At 43.7% G+C, this 12,292-nt stretch overlaps 1 protein-coding gene and 1 long non-coding RNA gene across 3 annotated transcripts in view; one reads left to right on the forward strand and one right to left on the reverse strand.

Moving 5' to 3' along the window:
* rspo4 (R-spondin 4) overlaps positions 1 to 12,292 on the forward strand; it is a 38,808-nt gene that overhangs the window by 10,776 nt on the left and 15,740 nt on the right. The window contains exons 2-4 of the mRNA XM_030418774.1: positions 363 to 551; positions 1,055 to 1,192; positions 5,260 to 5,466. Coding sequence (XP_030274634.1) covers positions 363 to 551; positions 1,055 to 1,192; positions 5,260 to 5,466 — 534 coding nt within the window. The remainder of the gene's footprint in view (positions 1 to 362; positions 552 to 1,054; positions 1,193 to 5,259; positions 5,467 to 12,292) is intronic.
* LOC115582672 (uncharacterized) overlaps positions 1 to 12,292 on the reverse strand; it is a 27,170-nt gene continuing 14,878 nt past the window's right edge. Inside the window, exons 2-5 of one of the 2 annotated variants that reach the window (XR_003984209.1) lie at positions 10,389 to 10,439; positions 1,026 to 1,125; positions 766 to 883; positions 1 to 513 (exon numbers count right to left, since the gene is read on the reverse strand). This is a non-coding gene — a long non-coding RNA (uncharacterized LOC115582672). Of the gene's footprint in view, positions 514 to 765; positions 884 to 1,025; positions 1,167 to 10,388; positions 10,440 to 12,292 lie in introns of both variants that reach the window. The other variant, XR_003984208.1, reaches the window with a different exon arrangement.

The raw sequence follows: 12,292 nt of genomic DNA on the forward strand, positions 1-12,292 counted from the left end.
TTCGAATTTCAATCAACTTTATTAACACAATGACAAATAAGTGCTCTGTTCTGCTTGCAGCTCTCATTTTAACACACTATGGACTGTATTTAGCACTTAGCTGTACAGCTTATTTTGATGTAAAATGGTGGCTACATGTGAATGTCTTCCTGCCCGCAGAATCTACACATCTGTTAGAAGATCAGTGGTGGATTTTTCATGGAGGCCAGAAATTCTCTCTGTATTTTGAGGATTTGTGGCGTCTCCTTTTTCTTCCTCATGGTCTCCTCCGCCACCTGTTCCTCAAAGCACCTTACCCTTCTCTGCTTTAATGTTAACCGGACTGTCTCCTGTCCTGATCCACCCTCTGTGGTCTCCTGCAGCTCAGAGAGAGACATCAGAGGACTGTCGGAGCTGTCTGGAGTGTTCCCGCGACAACGGCTGCGTGCGTTGTCCCGAGCGACTCTTCCTGTTCCTGCAGAGGGAGGGGATGTCTCACCATGGAACTTGTCTCCACGCCTGCCCTGCAGGACACTACGGACAGAGAGGGAAGGACATCAACCGCTGCATGAGTATGTCTCAAACCGATCCCCAGAAAAAAATGTTGGCAATATACGTCACTACAAAATACAGATACGTTAAAGCTTTACATTTCTTTATGTTGCAACTTAATGTTTCTTCAGGCTCAAATTTCTATTGTATCTTGTCCCAACGCTGTGCTTATGGCCTAGTTAGGTTTAGTTCAAAAAAACACTTGGTAAATGTTAGGAAAGTATAGTGTTTCACCACAAAGATGGCTGAGGATGTCCTGAGATCTCCTTACAGCTGGTGTCACACATGTTGAAGGCAGCTTCGAGCTGTGGTCACGTCCTTGGCAATATTCTGACCTGTAACTCCTCTGCCTCTTGATATGAGAAAGACATTTGTAGAATTGTTAATATGGTATATAGACAACATTTTGGCAGACAGCATTCTGTCACCTACAGCTCACTTTCATGACTTAAGTCAAAAGAAACCGTTTCTTCCTGAATGAATTCCTGACTGACCTGATGTTGGATGGTCTCCCTCCTCTCAGAGTGTCGCTCTCTGGACTGCGAGCACTGTTTCAGCCGGGACTTCTGCACCAAGTGTAAGGCCGGCTTCCAGCTGCACAAAGGCAAGTGTCTGAGCCGCTGCCCAGAGGGAACCTTCGCCCACCAGACAGACTGCTTGGGTGAGTAAAGACTTCACAAATGCACATTATGATAGAACCTACTTCGATATATGTTTATTCAAATATAAGAAACATTTATCGAGCTTTCTTGGAGAGCAATTTCAATTACAAACAAACAAGTCTTCTTTATCAGTTCTTCTTTACTGTTCTTCTGCTCGTCACCTGTACCACAAACAGGCTGGAGGCCACAAACGGCAATGAGAGATACACTTATGCACTATTGATTTTGGTCTTTTGTTAGAAAAATGTTAAAAATAAAGACAGCTTTATCTTCTCCGTGCGTCCGAGCGTTACTCAGACGGCTGTTTTTATAAACCTGAAAATGCAAGAGAAAACTGTGGGAGCGCAGCATCTGAACACCTGATGCAGGGCTCTGATCCATCCAAAACATATGCAGTCGTTTGCACAAAAAAACTGATGATGAAAGATGATGCAACGGTTGCTCAAAAGCTGAACAAAAAGTGAAAGTCTGACACTGACGTATTCCATTACCGCCGATCGGATATAGAAGCCACAGCAGAGCAGATGGAAACCAAAGTGCGCCCGTGTTCGCTTGATGAGGTAACTCGGTCTATACAGACATGTGGAGGAGAAATATGTCTGTTAGAAGCCTGGGTAATGTTAGAATTATGCATACAGGCAGATGATTCACCAGATCTCTCTGTGTTTCAACTTCACATCCCATGAGCCCCGGGGTAAAACTCAGAGGCAGAATGCTAATGTGAGCGTGCAACATGTTCCCACCCCCAACTCGCCACAACTCGGCAGCTGTGGTAGGTGGCCCGAACTTCAAACTCTGATGCTATAGGTGCCTCTCTGGCATCAACAACACAATCAAGTTAGCAAATATAAATATGCAACATCTGGTAACGTTTTCAAAGTAGAGCACGCTGCATAACATTTCACATATTGAGAGTTTGGGACTGTTAACGTCGTAAAACGGTTGCAGCTTGGTAATGTTTGAGCACCAAAACGACCAGGTTGAGTTCAGGGAAAGTAAAAAATTTGGGGTAAAATAAGAATGTTAGTTACGGAAGTTACATATACGTAGGTTACGATCAAATCAAATTTTACTTTAGGTGGCACACAGAACTTTGCATTTGCGCTAGACCCTTTTTTCCAAATGCCAATTTGGCCTATATTATTACAGAATCCAGGGATATAGATAAACTACCAAACATGTGTTTAAAATAGAAATACAGTCTACATTTGAACAGCAGTGCAACACAAAACATACACTATGATCTGCCCTCTCACAAATGGTGCAGAACATTTGGATTATTCTGTCCAGCTTTTCATGCCCCGACGGTGCGTGTGGTGCAGAGTGTGATGCTGCTCAGCGAAGCGTCTCTGTGAATTGCACTGAGAAGTTTACAATAGTTCAGCTTGTACTCGCGTCCAAAAACTGCTCGAGAAAGGCAGCACAGGAGAGGCGTGCCATAGCAATAAAGCAACAATGGTTTCTAGCGAAGCGTCTCAGTGTGATCGCATTTGCCAACGCAAACCCTGGCTGGGAGGGAGAAAAGGCTGGAATGTTGCTTAAATCGCTGTCACACCTGTAAAACTTTTACTGACTGTTTCAAGTAACTGTCTGTTTGGAAATGTGTGAACTCGACCCCGGCCAGCTATACGCTGCAGGTCAGCTCTGCGATGGATGCATCGGCGAAACTAATCTGAGAAGTTTAATCAAACGCAGACGCGTTCCTGCCGGATCCTCTCCTTTTATCTGAGGCCACTTTCCTGCAGTACTTCATGTGTGAATGTTTCTGAGTTCTTGTGGTTTGTGCTTTTTTATCTCGCGCTGAGCAGATTCTGGTCAGAAATTTGCAACTTTTGATACATTGCACCTGTTTGTTAGTTAAGAACGATTTTTTTTCCGAGCGAACCAAATCTTGAAATAACTTTAAGCTTTCAGAGGAATCTCATCTTTGTTCTCAATGGAGATTATAAAAGTCAGCAAACTCTTGATCACAGTAAATACTGACGACAGCTTAAATGCACATCCAAGCTACAAATTCTGCCTTTGATTTGGACATCCTGAAGTCTTCGGAGACATGAATCCTATCTTCCTCTGGTTCTGATGAACTCTCGTCTTCTCTTCGTCTCTTCTCTTCGCCTATTTCCCAGCCAGATCTAACGGAGCCAAACTCTCAATACAACACGCGATTCGCATTAAAAGTCTTTAGAGGAGTCTTAAAATTTATCTTCATATCTCGTTGTGTATCGTCCCACCTCTCTGACTAAGTGAGATATATCGTTGAGCTCACTCATCATTCGTTGCTGTCCGGCGCTCCAGATTCCTTCTCTGTCGTCCACCTGCAACATCTGCAGCTACTGTCGTTTCTTGGCAGCGGCACCACATCTGGTTTTCATGGCGATGTTGAGATTTCATGTCTGACTGTTGGTACACACCTCAAGCTACTCCAGAAGAAGAGTCAATGGAAATCTATTCATTATAATCTGACAATGATGATTACCAAGAAATGTTACTCTGTCTTGGCCTCATTTTTCCAGTTGCGGACCCCGTGGAAAAAAAACTGCAACTATCACTGCGAGTGGAATCTCCCGCGTGTTGATGCTGCAGCTGGCATCCATCTATGTGCAATGACAGCAATGTGGCTTCCCAGGATTTCAAGAAAACATTAGTCTTTATATGAGGTTACCACTGCACGGGGTCGTGGATGTAATTCATTGATTTAACTTCATTATCTCAGTCCAGGCATTTATCTAACCTGCGTGTGGACAGCCAAAACAAAATGTAGGGCTTGAATGTTTCTGCAAACCAGGAAAACACGTTCATACAAAATTAACATTAATATAATACCTATCACATTACATTCACATTATACTGCATGTATACACACTGACTCTCATGTTGGGAGGAAAGAGGTGGTGGTGGAGTTACTAGGATTGGGCTACCATTCGCATTAGAAATAAGACCAGTGCCTGGAATTTGGTACCCAAGGGTACCTTTTTTCAGTTCTTTACTTTCTCTTTATAAAATGTTTTTAAAAAGTCATCCCAGTTGTGTAAAAATAAATCCCCAAATACGTCCTCAAAGAACTGGAGCCGGCGGTTTACACACTGTCCACACAGCTTAACCTAGATAACTGTACTAATATGAGGAAACTGATGGACTGACAGTATTAATAACACTTTTATTTATATAGCACCTTTCAAAAACAAGTAACAAAGTGCTGTACAACAGAAATAAAAACATAACAAATACAATTGCCTGACAACAACATAATAAAACCCCAAGAAAAATAAAATTGGACTTACAAATTAGAAATTTAAAATCACACAACCTCAACAAAGTAATCATGCAACGATACTAAAACAAAATTAAGAGAAGGCCAATCGATAAAAGTGAGTTTGGACTACACTATATAAAAAATATAGATAACTGTCAAAAGGAACATTGATAAGAATCACTAGAAGGCAGCAATATGCCACTGCAGCATCTGCAGCATCAACGCCCCCCTTTCGAAGGCAACTCCCGTTTACATTTGTCTTACCTGTTGCTATCTATTGTTGTAATCTGTGCGTCATATTTGTTTCAATTATCCTTCTTTTGCTGTTTTTTTTATGGTTTCGATGTTTTATTAAATCTTATTTGTTAAGCACTGTGTGAGCGTGCTCTGTCCTGTTGCAACTAAAACTGCTAGAGATTGGTTTTGGTGGTTTTGGTGGTTTTGGTCTGATCTTTAAAGGGGCTCTGTTGAACTCCTGTGTTGTGCTGGAAGCCGGCCGTTGGTTTATGTTTGCGGACTACATTTTTAAAACCAACCTTAGCGACTGTTGCTGTGTGTTAGCGGGGCAGAGAGAGTCAATGAGTCGAGGCACTGGGTAACATCCAAAGAAATCCACAGTCCAGCAGCATTAAACAACTTAATTCACCCACCGACTTGTGCAGGCAACCAAGAGAGACAGGCTCATCTCATTTCTCACATCACATTACAATCCGCCAATGGAACTTGATGAATTTGTGTAAACTGCTCCGAATTGTTACACAGAGCCTCTTTAATCATTTCATCTCGTCTCTTTCCAACCCTCGGCTCTCTTAGAGGACTGTCTCCTGGCTCCGCAGGGAGAGTGGAGCGAGTGGAGCATCTGTCTCCACGAGGGCGCCAACTGTGGCTTCAGGTGGGGCAAGCAGACCAGGACCCGGGGTGGCGGGCAGTCCGGCAGAACGCCTGAGGAGAAAGCGGCGTCACTTTGCCCGTCCAACAGCGAGACACAGCGGTGCAGGATGAAGAGAAAGTGTCCAACAGGTGAGAGGGGGGAGGCGAGGGTGGAGGGAGATGGAGGAAGTGCAAACAGAAGGTGTGATAAGGAGCGCAGAGATTTAATCCTCATTAGAGATACATTTAAGATCGACCACAAACAAACTGCAGCAGAACCTGTTTCTAATAAGCACAGCCCCCCTTTAGTCGATTTCACCTTTATAACGTCGGGCTGCCAACATCTGCCGGCCCTGTTGTTGGTCTGTTGTTATGTGCTGTGCTGACACACTTGTGCAATTTATAATGCCAAGTGGGAAGGTTGGATCCTGTTTAAAAAAAAAAAGAAAAAAAAAAAAATTCCAACATGTGCTACTTCTAATTAGCACTTGTAGGCTGACGCTCACAGTTTTCTCCTCTCAGGAGCAGCGGTGCAGGAAAGCTTCCTTAGTACCTGTTGTTTCTGTTAATTGGATGAAAAGGATCATGGTTTCTTATTGGTTGATTTAATGATAACGAACCTGCAGAGTCTGCATACACTCTCATCTTTAATGGCTGACATTTGGACACAACTGGTGGTGCAGCACATCAAATATAAGCGAACGCCAACATGATGTATTTGTTGCCAAGTGTTACATCAGACATTTGCTTTGATAAATTAACTTCAAACTTACAGTTGTTTCCAATAGAAACTTCAGAATCAAGTTAGTTCTCAGAGGGAGCCTCTCTGCCAGCGTGTTGCAGAGATGTCTACTGAAATTAGAAAACTAACCAGCAATCCTGTCTCCTGATAACACTCTGTGTTGGTGTAATAAATGACCGAAATCAACTCACAGAATGTAGAAGAAATTAAATATTCTTACTTCTATTGTCCTGACTAAACAGAAAAATACAACTGACATCATTACCGAACTAAGACGAGCTGAATTTACTCACAAACTCATCGTAAAACACACTTAATTCGAACTCATCACAAGAAAATACAACTCACTAAAACAGTCTCGGTTTGTCTTTCCACAATCATCTTGGTTTGGTCATAATAAATCCTCAATTCACAGCAAGATGTGAAAATGGTCCAGCTCTACACAACGTTTCCGACCTCCGTACTTATTCCCCTGTCTTCAAACGGACCTCTGGTGGTCTTGGCGGCTGCGTTCAGCCATGTTCACTCTCGGGCGGCTGAACCCGGTTGGACCCCATCACACGTTGTGACATGAAGCTAATTCCGGTAGCTAATGGTGGCCAGCTACATCCGGCCACAGCTGGCTAACAAAGAGCAGCATCGTAATCATAATCTCTACAACTCCGTCACTTGAACACATACGATACACTTTTGAGGTCATTTCTGAAACAACTGATTGTCACAACAACTGATTGTCTGTTTACAGACTCAACGCAGTTGACTCCCTAACCTCAGTGCCGCCGCAGGCGGGGAACTTTCAGGAAATGTAGAGTTGACCTGTTGTTGTTGTAAATTCTGTGTTTGAATCACTGAAACACTGTTTATGAGCTTTTGTTTATGGGAAATGAAATGTAACACAAACACGGTGCGACCCAGAGTTCTGCATGACGGCATTCAGTGGAACAAGTCAAAGGCTGAGGGGAGGAAACCGCTCTTAAAATGTTTATCTGTCCTTATTAAAATGAATAATAGGAAGAAAATCCTGCATGGGGTGATTTCTAGGAAAGAGATGTTTGTGACAGAATAGGATGGAAAAAGTGAGAATTTTGAAAAGCCGCATTACGCACAAGAAAGTCAAAGTATTCTCTCATTTTTCAAAATTTCGAACCCAGGTATTGATCTTGTGAGGCTTTAAGTCCTGAGCAGTGAGAATAAAAGGGTTACAGCTGGAAGCAGAAGCGAAGACAGAAGGTGCGAAGATGAGACGATAACACACTCTCGCCTGCCGACCTCATTCGGTTTCCCCCCGTGGCTAAAGAAGGACTTGTGTTTCTTTACGTAGGCTGCGCCGCTGCGAGATAACATCTTAAAACATCACGCCTCATCGGTTCCATCGGAGCTACATGCTTTTATGTTGCTTCCATCCGAGGATATCCTGCCTCTCGGATACGTTCGGCGCGTAATGCTCATCATGTGTTCTCCGTCCAAAAGAACCTGCAAGTCGACTCCAACTGCCGAAAAGGTATTAAGAAAAGCTCTGTGTTGTTTAAACACTGTCAGAGCTGGTTAACCGTGTGTTTAAGACACCGAAAGTACGGATAATCTAGCCCCTCATTCTTTGGCTGTCATCAGCGGTAGGACTGTTGTGTTGTCGACAGCGTCTGGCTCTTGTTTTCAAACTCGGCATTGAATTGATGATGAACTTCATGCGAATATTTCAAAACAGTTCAAAAAAACAAAAAAAAAACTTGGCAGCGGGTTTCTGTTTTCCCCTCCAAGAAACCCAAGGAGTTGTTGTTGTGACCTTTTGATTGGTCCATATTTTTGTCTTTCTTACACAAACAACAAGAAGCTGTGAAACATTTAAACAGTGCGGAGGAATGTTCAGAGCGGTGTCGTTAACCAGATCCAAATTGGTGAGAAAGCTCCGCAGATATTTTGTCTCGTTTGACTGTGTGTGTGTGTGTGTGTGCGTGTGTGTGTTTTTTTTTCCACTCCTTCCACAATGGGAGACAAGTCATTTGAAGTAATTATCATTACCGATGTCAGATCGTATGTCCGGTGGCATTAGCAGAGGAAGAAATCCGATCCAGCAGAGTCTGGCGCAGCGATCGGGCCCGTGGACCTAATCGCGCACATCTGGGATGAAAGGCCGCTGTGGCATCTCCCTGACATTCCTCTGTTGTTCCAGATTAGACGGCTCTAGTCCTTTAATTCCCACTCTCTTGTTGTCTTATTGTTTTCAGATGAGGAGGATGAAGGACGCGGTCACGTCTCCCATCCGCTCTTCCTCCTCTGCCTTTTCCCCCTCTGTCTCCTCCCCCCAGACTGTCCCGAGTCGACAGACGAGCTCGGCGCTTGTTTTCTTGGCAGTTTAGCAATATCTGACACAGACAGGGAAGACGGTCCGCTGCCAGGCAACGTCTCGGCTACACAAACACATTTCCAGTTGTTTCCACATCGTCTTAACGACGGTAATTTCTTTAAGATGCAACGGCCCGGCTGACAGAGTTCTGGTCCCAGTCGGTTCAGAGGTGGAGATCCGGCGGTTGCAGGTGGTGTCCTCACTCACTGCAGAGATCTTCATCCAGGTTTCAGTTGGAGAAGCACACTTAAAGGGGCGCTATGTGATTTTGGAGAAGAAATTCAAACGCAGATTTTTTTTATATTTGCAATATCGTGTAATGACACACACTCAGAAATATACATTTTCTCTCCGTAACGGAATAAACGAGCTGTCCGCCACAGACAAACAGAGGAAAACAGGGTGAAATTGCGTTGTTCCTGTCTCGTCAGCTGGTTTATTCAGTTCGTTCGGTCGTGGAAACAAAGAGAGTTTGTTTATTTACTAAATCGTTCAGTTGAGATCTGCTTTCTCTTCTGATTCAAGTGCTCCTCTAAATCTGGGTTTTCAGTACCATTCGGCGCCGTTGACGCAATCTTTTTTCACAATGACGGATCATTTTGAAAGCTGTCCATCGTATTGATGGATTAGAAAACTGAAGGCAGCGTTAGTCATTTACACTTAACACCAGGGATGCAGCAATATTGCAATTTTTAAAAATGCAATACCGTTGTTTTGTGGTGATATTACTGAAATCTGTACACGTTCCTGGAGCAGAGGAAGCTTGCAGGATCAACTTCAAAACTCCTGACCGGGGGCTGGATCAGCACTGTTTGAGCTCGCCGTCCCTCAAACTGAAGTGGCTGAAACGGCTATTCTGGTCTCCAGTGTGAGTGCGGCTTCAAAACTAGATTAAAATGACCGTAGGAAGTATTCTGTCCGAGGCAAAAAACACTCCTGACAGTCGCCTCTGCAACAGTCTCCCTCCATGTGCCCGATTAAGCCAGTGACAAACAAACGTCTCTGAGTGGGATCACTTCTCCTCCGAGAACACGTTTCAAGCCTCTGCTTTCTTTCTTTTTCTCGAAAAGGAAAGAAAACATTGTTAAAGAATTAAAGCTGCCAGCTGGAGGACTTGATTTTATAGCATTTCGACCGGCTGAATCACCAGAGACCAGGCGTCAGCGAGATGGTACTTTGTCTGAGGACATCTGACATTACTTCAAGTTGGTCATAATGAAAGCTACACTCAGGTCGCTGATGACACATCAAATATGTCTGATAACAATCAGGATGACGCAGGTTAGACGCCTCCGTTCCTGCAGAGGTGTGGATGCTGGGAGGATCTTAATTGCGCGGTATTCAAACCCAGCTCCTACTGTACGACTTAACAAGTCAAAGAAAGGTATTTTTTGTGTCTGGCTCTCTGTAGTTACTGTAGTTTTTCAGCTCATAAACAGTATAATCGAAACAGATGATAAGAGCTCAAAGACTCTTTGTCCGCCACAAATAACTTGGCTGTAAATTCTGCCAGCATAACTGGGAGAATAATAACAAATCACAAAGTGTGTAATTGTACATAAATCAGCCTTTCTGTCTATTGGAAAAATGACTTTTGCGGCAGCAGACAGATGTTTGGCGTTAGCGTGAAAGCTTATTAGTTGTATTTATGGTGGTGATAATCTCCTGATTTATTCGTCCCTCTGTTTAAAGAAAGAGCGCGGCGGTGCAGCTCTTATTTAGGACATAATGCATTTCCCCATCTATAAAACTGGAAGGAGCTGCATAGCCAGTGTTTTATGATGCAGAGCAACACGAATGTAAACTGGAGGGAAACAGTGGTCGAAGTCCAGCAGCCTGCATCTGTCTCGCATCTACATTACAACAAGCTAAAACAACTGTGGCTCAGCTCCCTGTCAAACGTCCATCCTTCATTATTACTCCGCCAGAGCTGCAGCGTATTGTTTTTAATCCAGCAAAGTAGAAATGAATGGATGTAACACAAACCTGAAGTCCCTGGTGGCTCGTTGCCTGGTTGTTACTCTCTTCCTCTGAAAGCTGAAAAAAAAAGAAAAAAGAACGCTTAATTCGTACAAGTGATTCCTCTCGGGAGAGAGAGCGCTGCAGCTGTACTTCGGTGTTTTAATGCACTGAATGTAATAAAAAATCAAGCACAGGCTTTGGTACAGTCCCACAGCGCACGCAGCTCCGCACGCTACGGCTAGTTAGCCAAAAACAAGCTCAGAACACAATGTGAGGCTGAAAATAAAACACAGAGCAGGCCGTGCACTGGGAACACTCAGGCTTTCAGAGAGTGTGCTCAGGCCATACTGACGTTTAGACTTCAATACGAACAGGACGGGGCTCGACAGGTGACTTCAAAATGTTTAGAAACAGCTACTGACAGTTAAAGTCATGTGCCAACACATCAGCCCTGTCCTGGTAGGCAGGACATCAGGAGTGTTTCTACAAAACAACCGATAAGTTAAAACTGAGCGTTTGTTTAGGTTGAATTCTCTAATCCTCTCGTCGCAGCGCTGTGTTTATGTTCTGGTTGGGTTTGGCCACAGATCCCACTTGGGCGGGGTCGGGGAAACATCATGGTTTGCCTCATTATACCTGTGTAAGTCAACACGATCATGGATGGAGTCTGAAAATATGACGTATCCAGCTGTCTCTGAAATATCCTCGAGTGTGATTCAAACCATGATAACGGCACCACCTTCCCCTCCACATCCTGATGTGGAAGGTGGTTAATAGCATTTATTACACGGCTCTTCTTAAAGCTGTAGAATGCTCCATTCACTTGAATGGGCCTTCCCAACGTTCGGCGGTCAATTATTTTCATATATTTGACCGTTGCTAAGCATATTTGACCGTCGTCAAGGAAAGTGGCATTTTTGCCTCCGATTCACGTATTTCGTATCACTCCGCGCTCTTGAAACTTTGCTCCGCAAGTAGTCCTGAGCGACGTCAGCTGACCTGTAGTCTACTTCATATCAGAAAAAAACTTACTCCTAGGCCACTAGTATGGATGAGTTTCACATTAACTTTAATATTTTTTGAAAAATACGGTGATTTCGCGTCTTGGCAAAAGGCTGAGTTGTCGTCGCCGGCCAAGAAAAGAAAAAGAGAGGAAAGCAGCGAAGAGGGAGAAGTGAAACGGCACAAAGTTTTGGATGACAGAGACGTTGATAAAAATAGAAGAGGATCGACACGAACTGAACACAAAAAAGAGCACGGTATGGGCCATGACAGTTTTAAAAGACCGGTTAGAGGACTTAAAACACTATGAATGGTAACAAATAAATTGTAAAAAGACAAACTGTGTTAAGTTTTCTTTTTCGGGTTGGCAAGTAGCCGTGTAATAAGCGGGATAATGTATAGAACGGCGGTCATTATCGGGAAAATAAGTCCCTTCTGGATGAATCTGGTTTGTCCTGTCGGGACTTATTTTCCCGATAATGACCGCCGTTCTATACATTATCCCATACTTGTTGTGAAAGCGCCACGTTAGCTACACACGTCAACCTTGGACGAATCTGTGGTTTGCAGAAACGTCAGCTGATAACATCATGTCGTGGGAGCTGGGCTGTTAAATGAGTTACGTGAGCAACGCAACTGGCCGAACACTCAAACTTGCTCGCTCAACAAACCAATCGCTTTACAGTGGACTAAAATGAGCTTATTTAACAGGGTTTTCACTTCAGCTGTGGTTAATGAGACTCTTGAGGAGCCTCTGAAATCATCTGTTCCTCCTCAGAGTCAGCACAGCACAGAGCTCGCTGCCCAATCGTCAAAGATGTCAGGAAAACATTTTGGCACAAACAAAAGAAAAAAAAATCACAGTTTGGATGAACTGATTACAAAGAAGCCCCTGTGATGATTCCTTTTTCTATCTATCCGTCCAT

This window comes from Sparus aurata, chromosome 6 (genome assembly GCF_900880675.1).
Source record: "Sparus aurata chromosome 6, fSpaAur1.1, whole genome shotgun sequence".
NCBI classification, from domain to species: domain Eukaryota; kingdom Metazoa; phylum Chordata; class Actinopteri; order Spariformes; family Sparidae; genus Sparus; species Sparus aurata.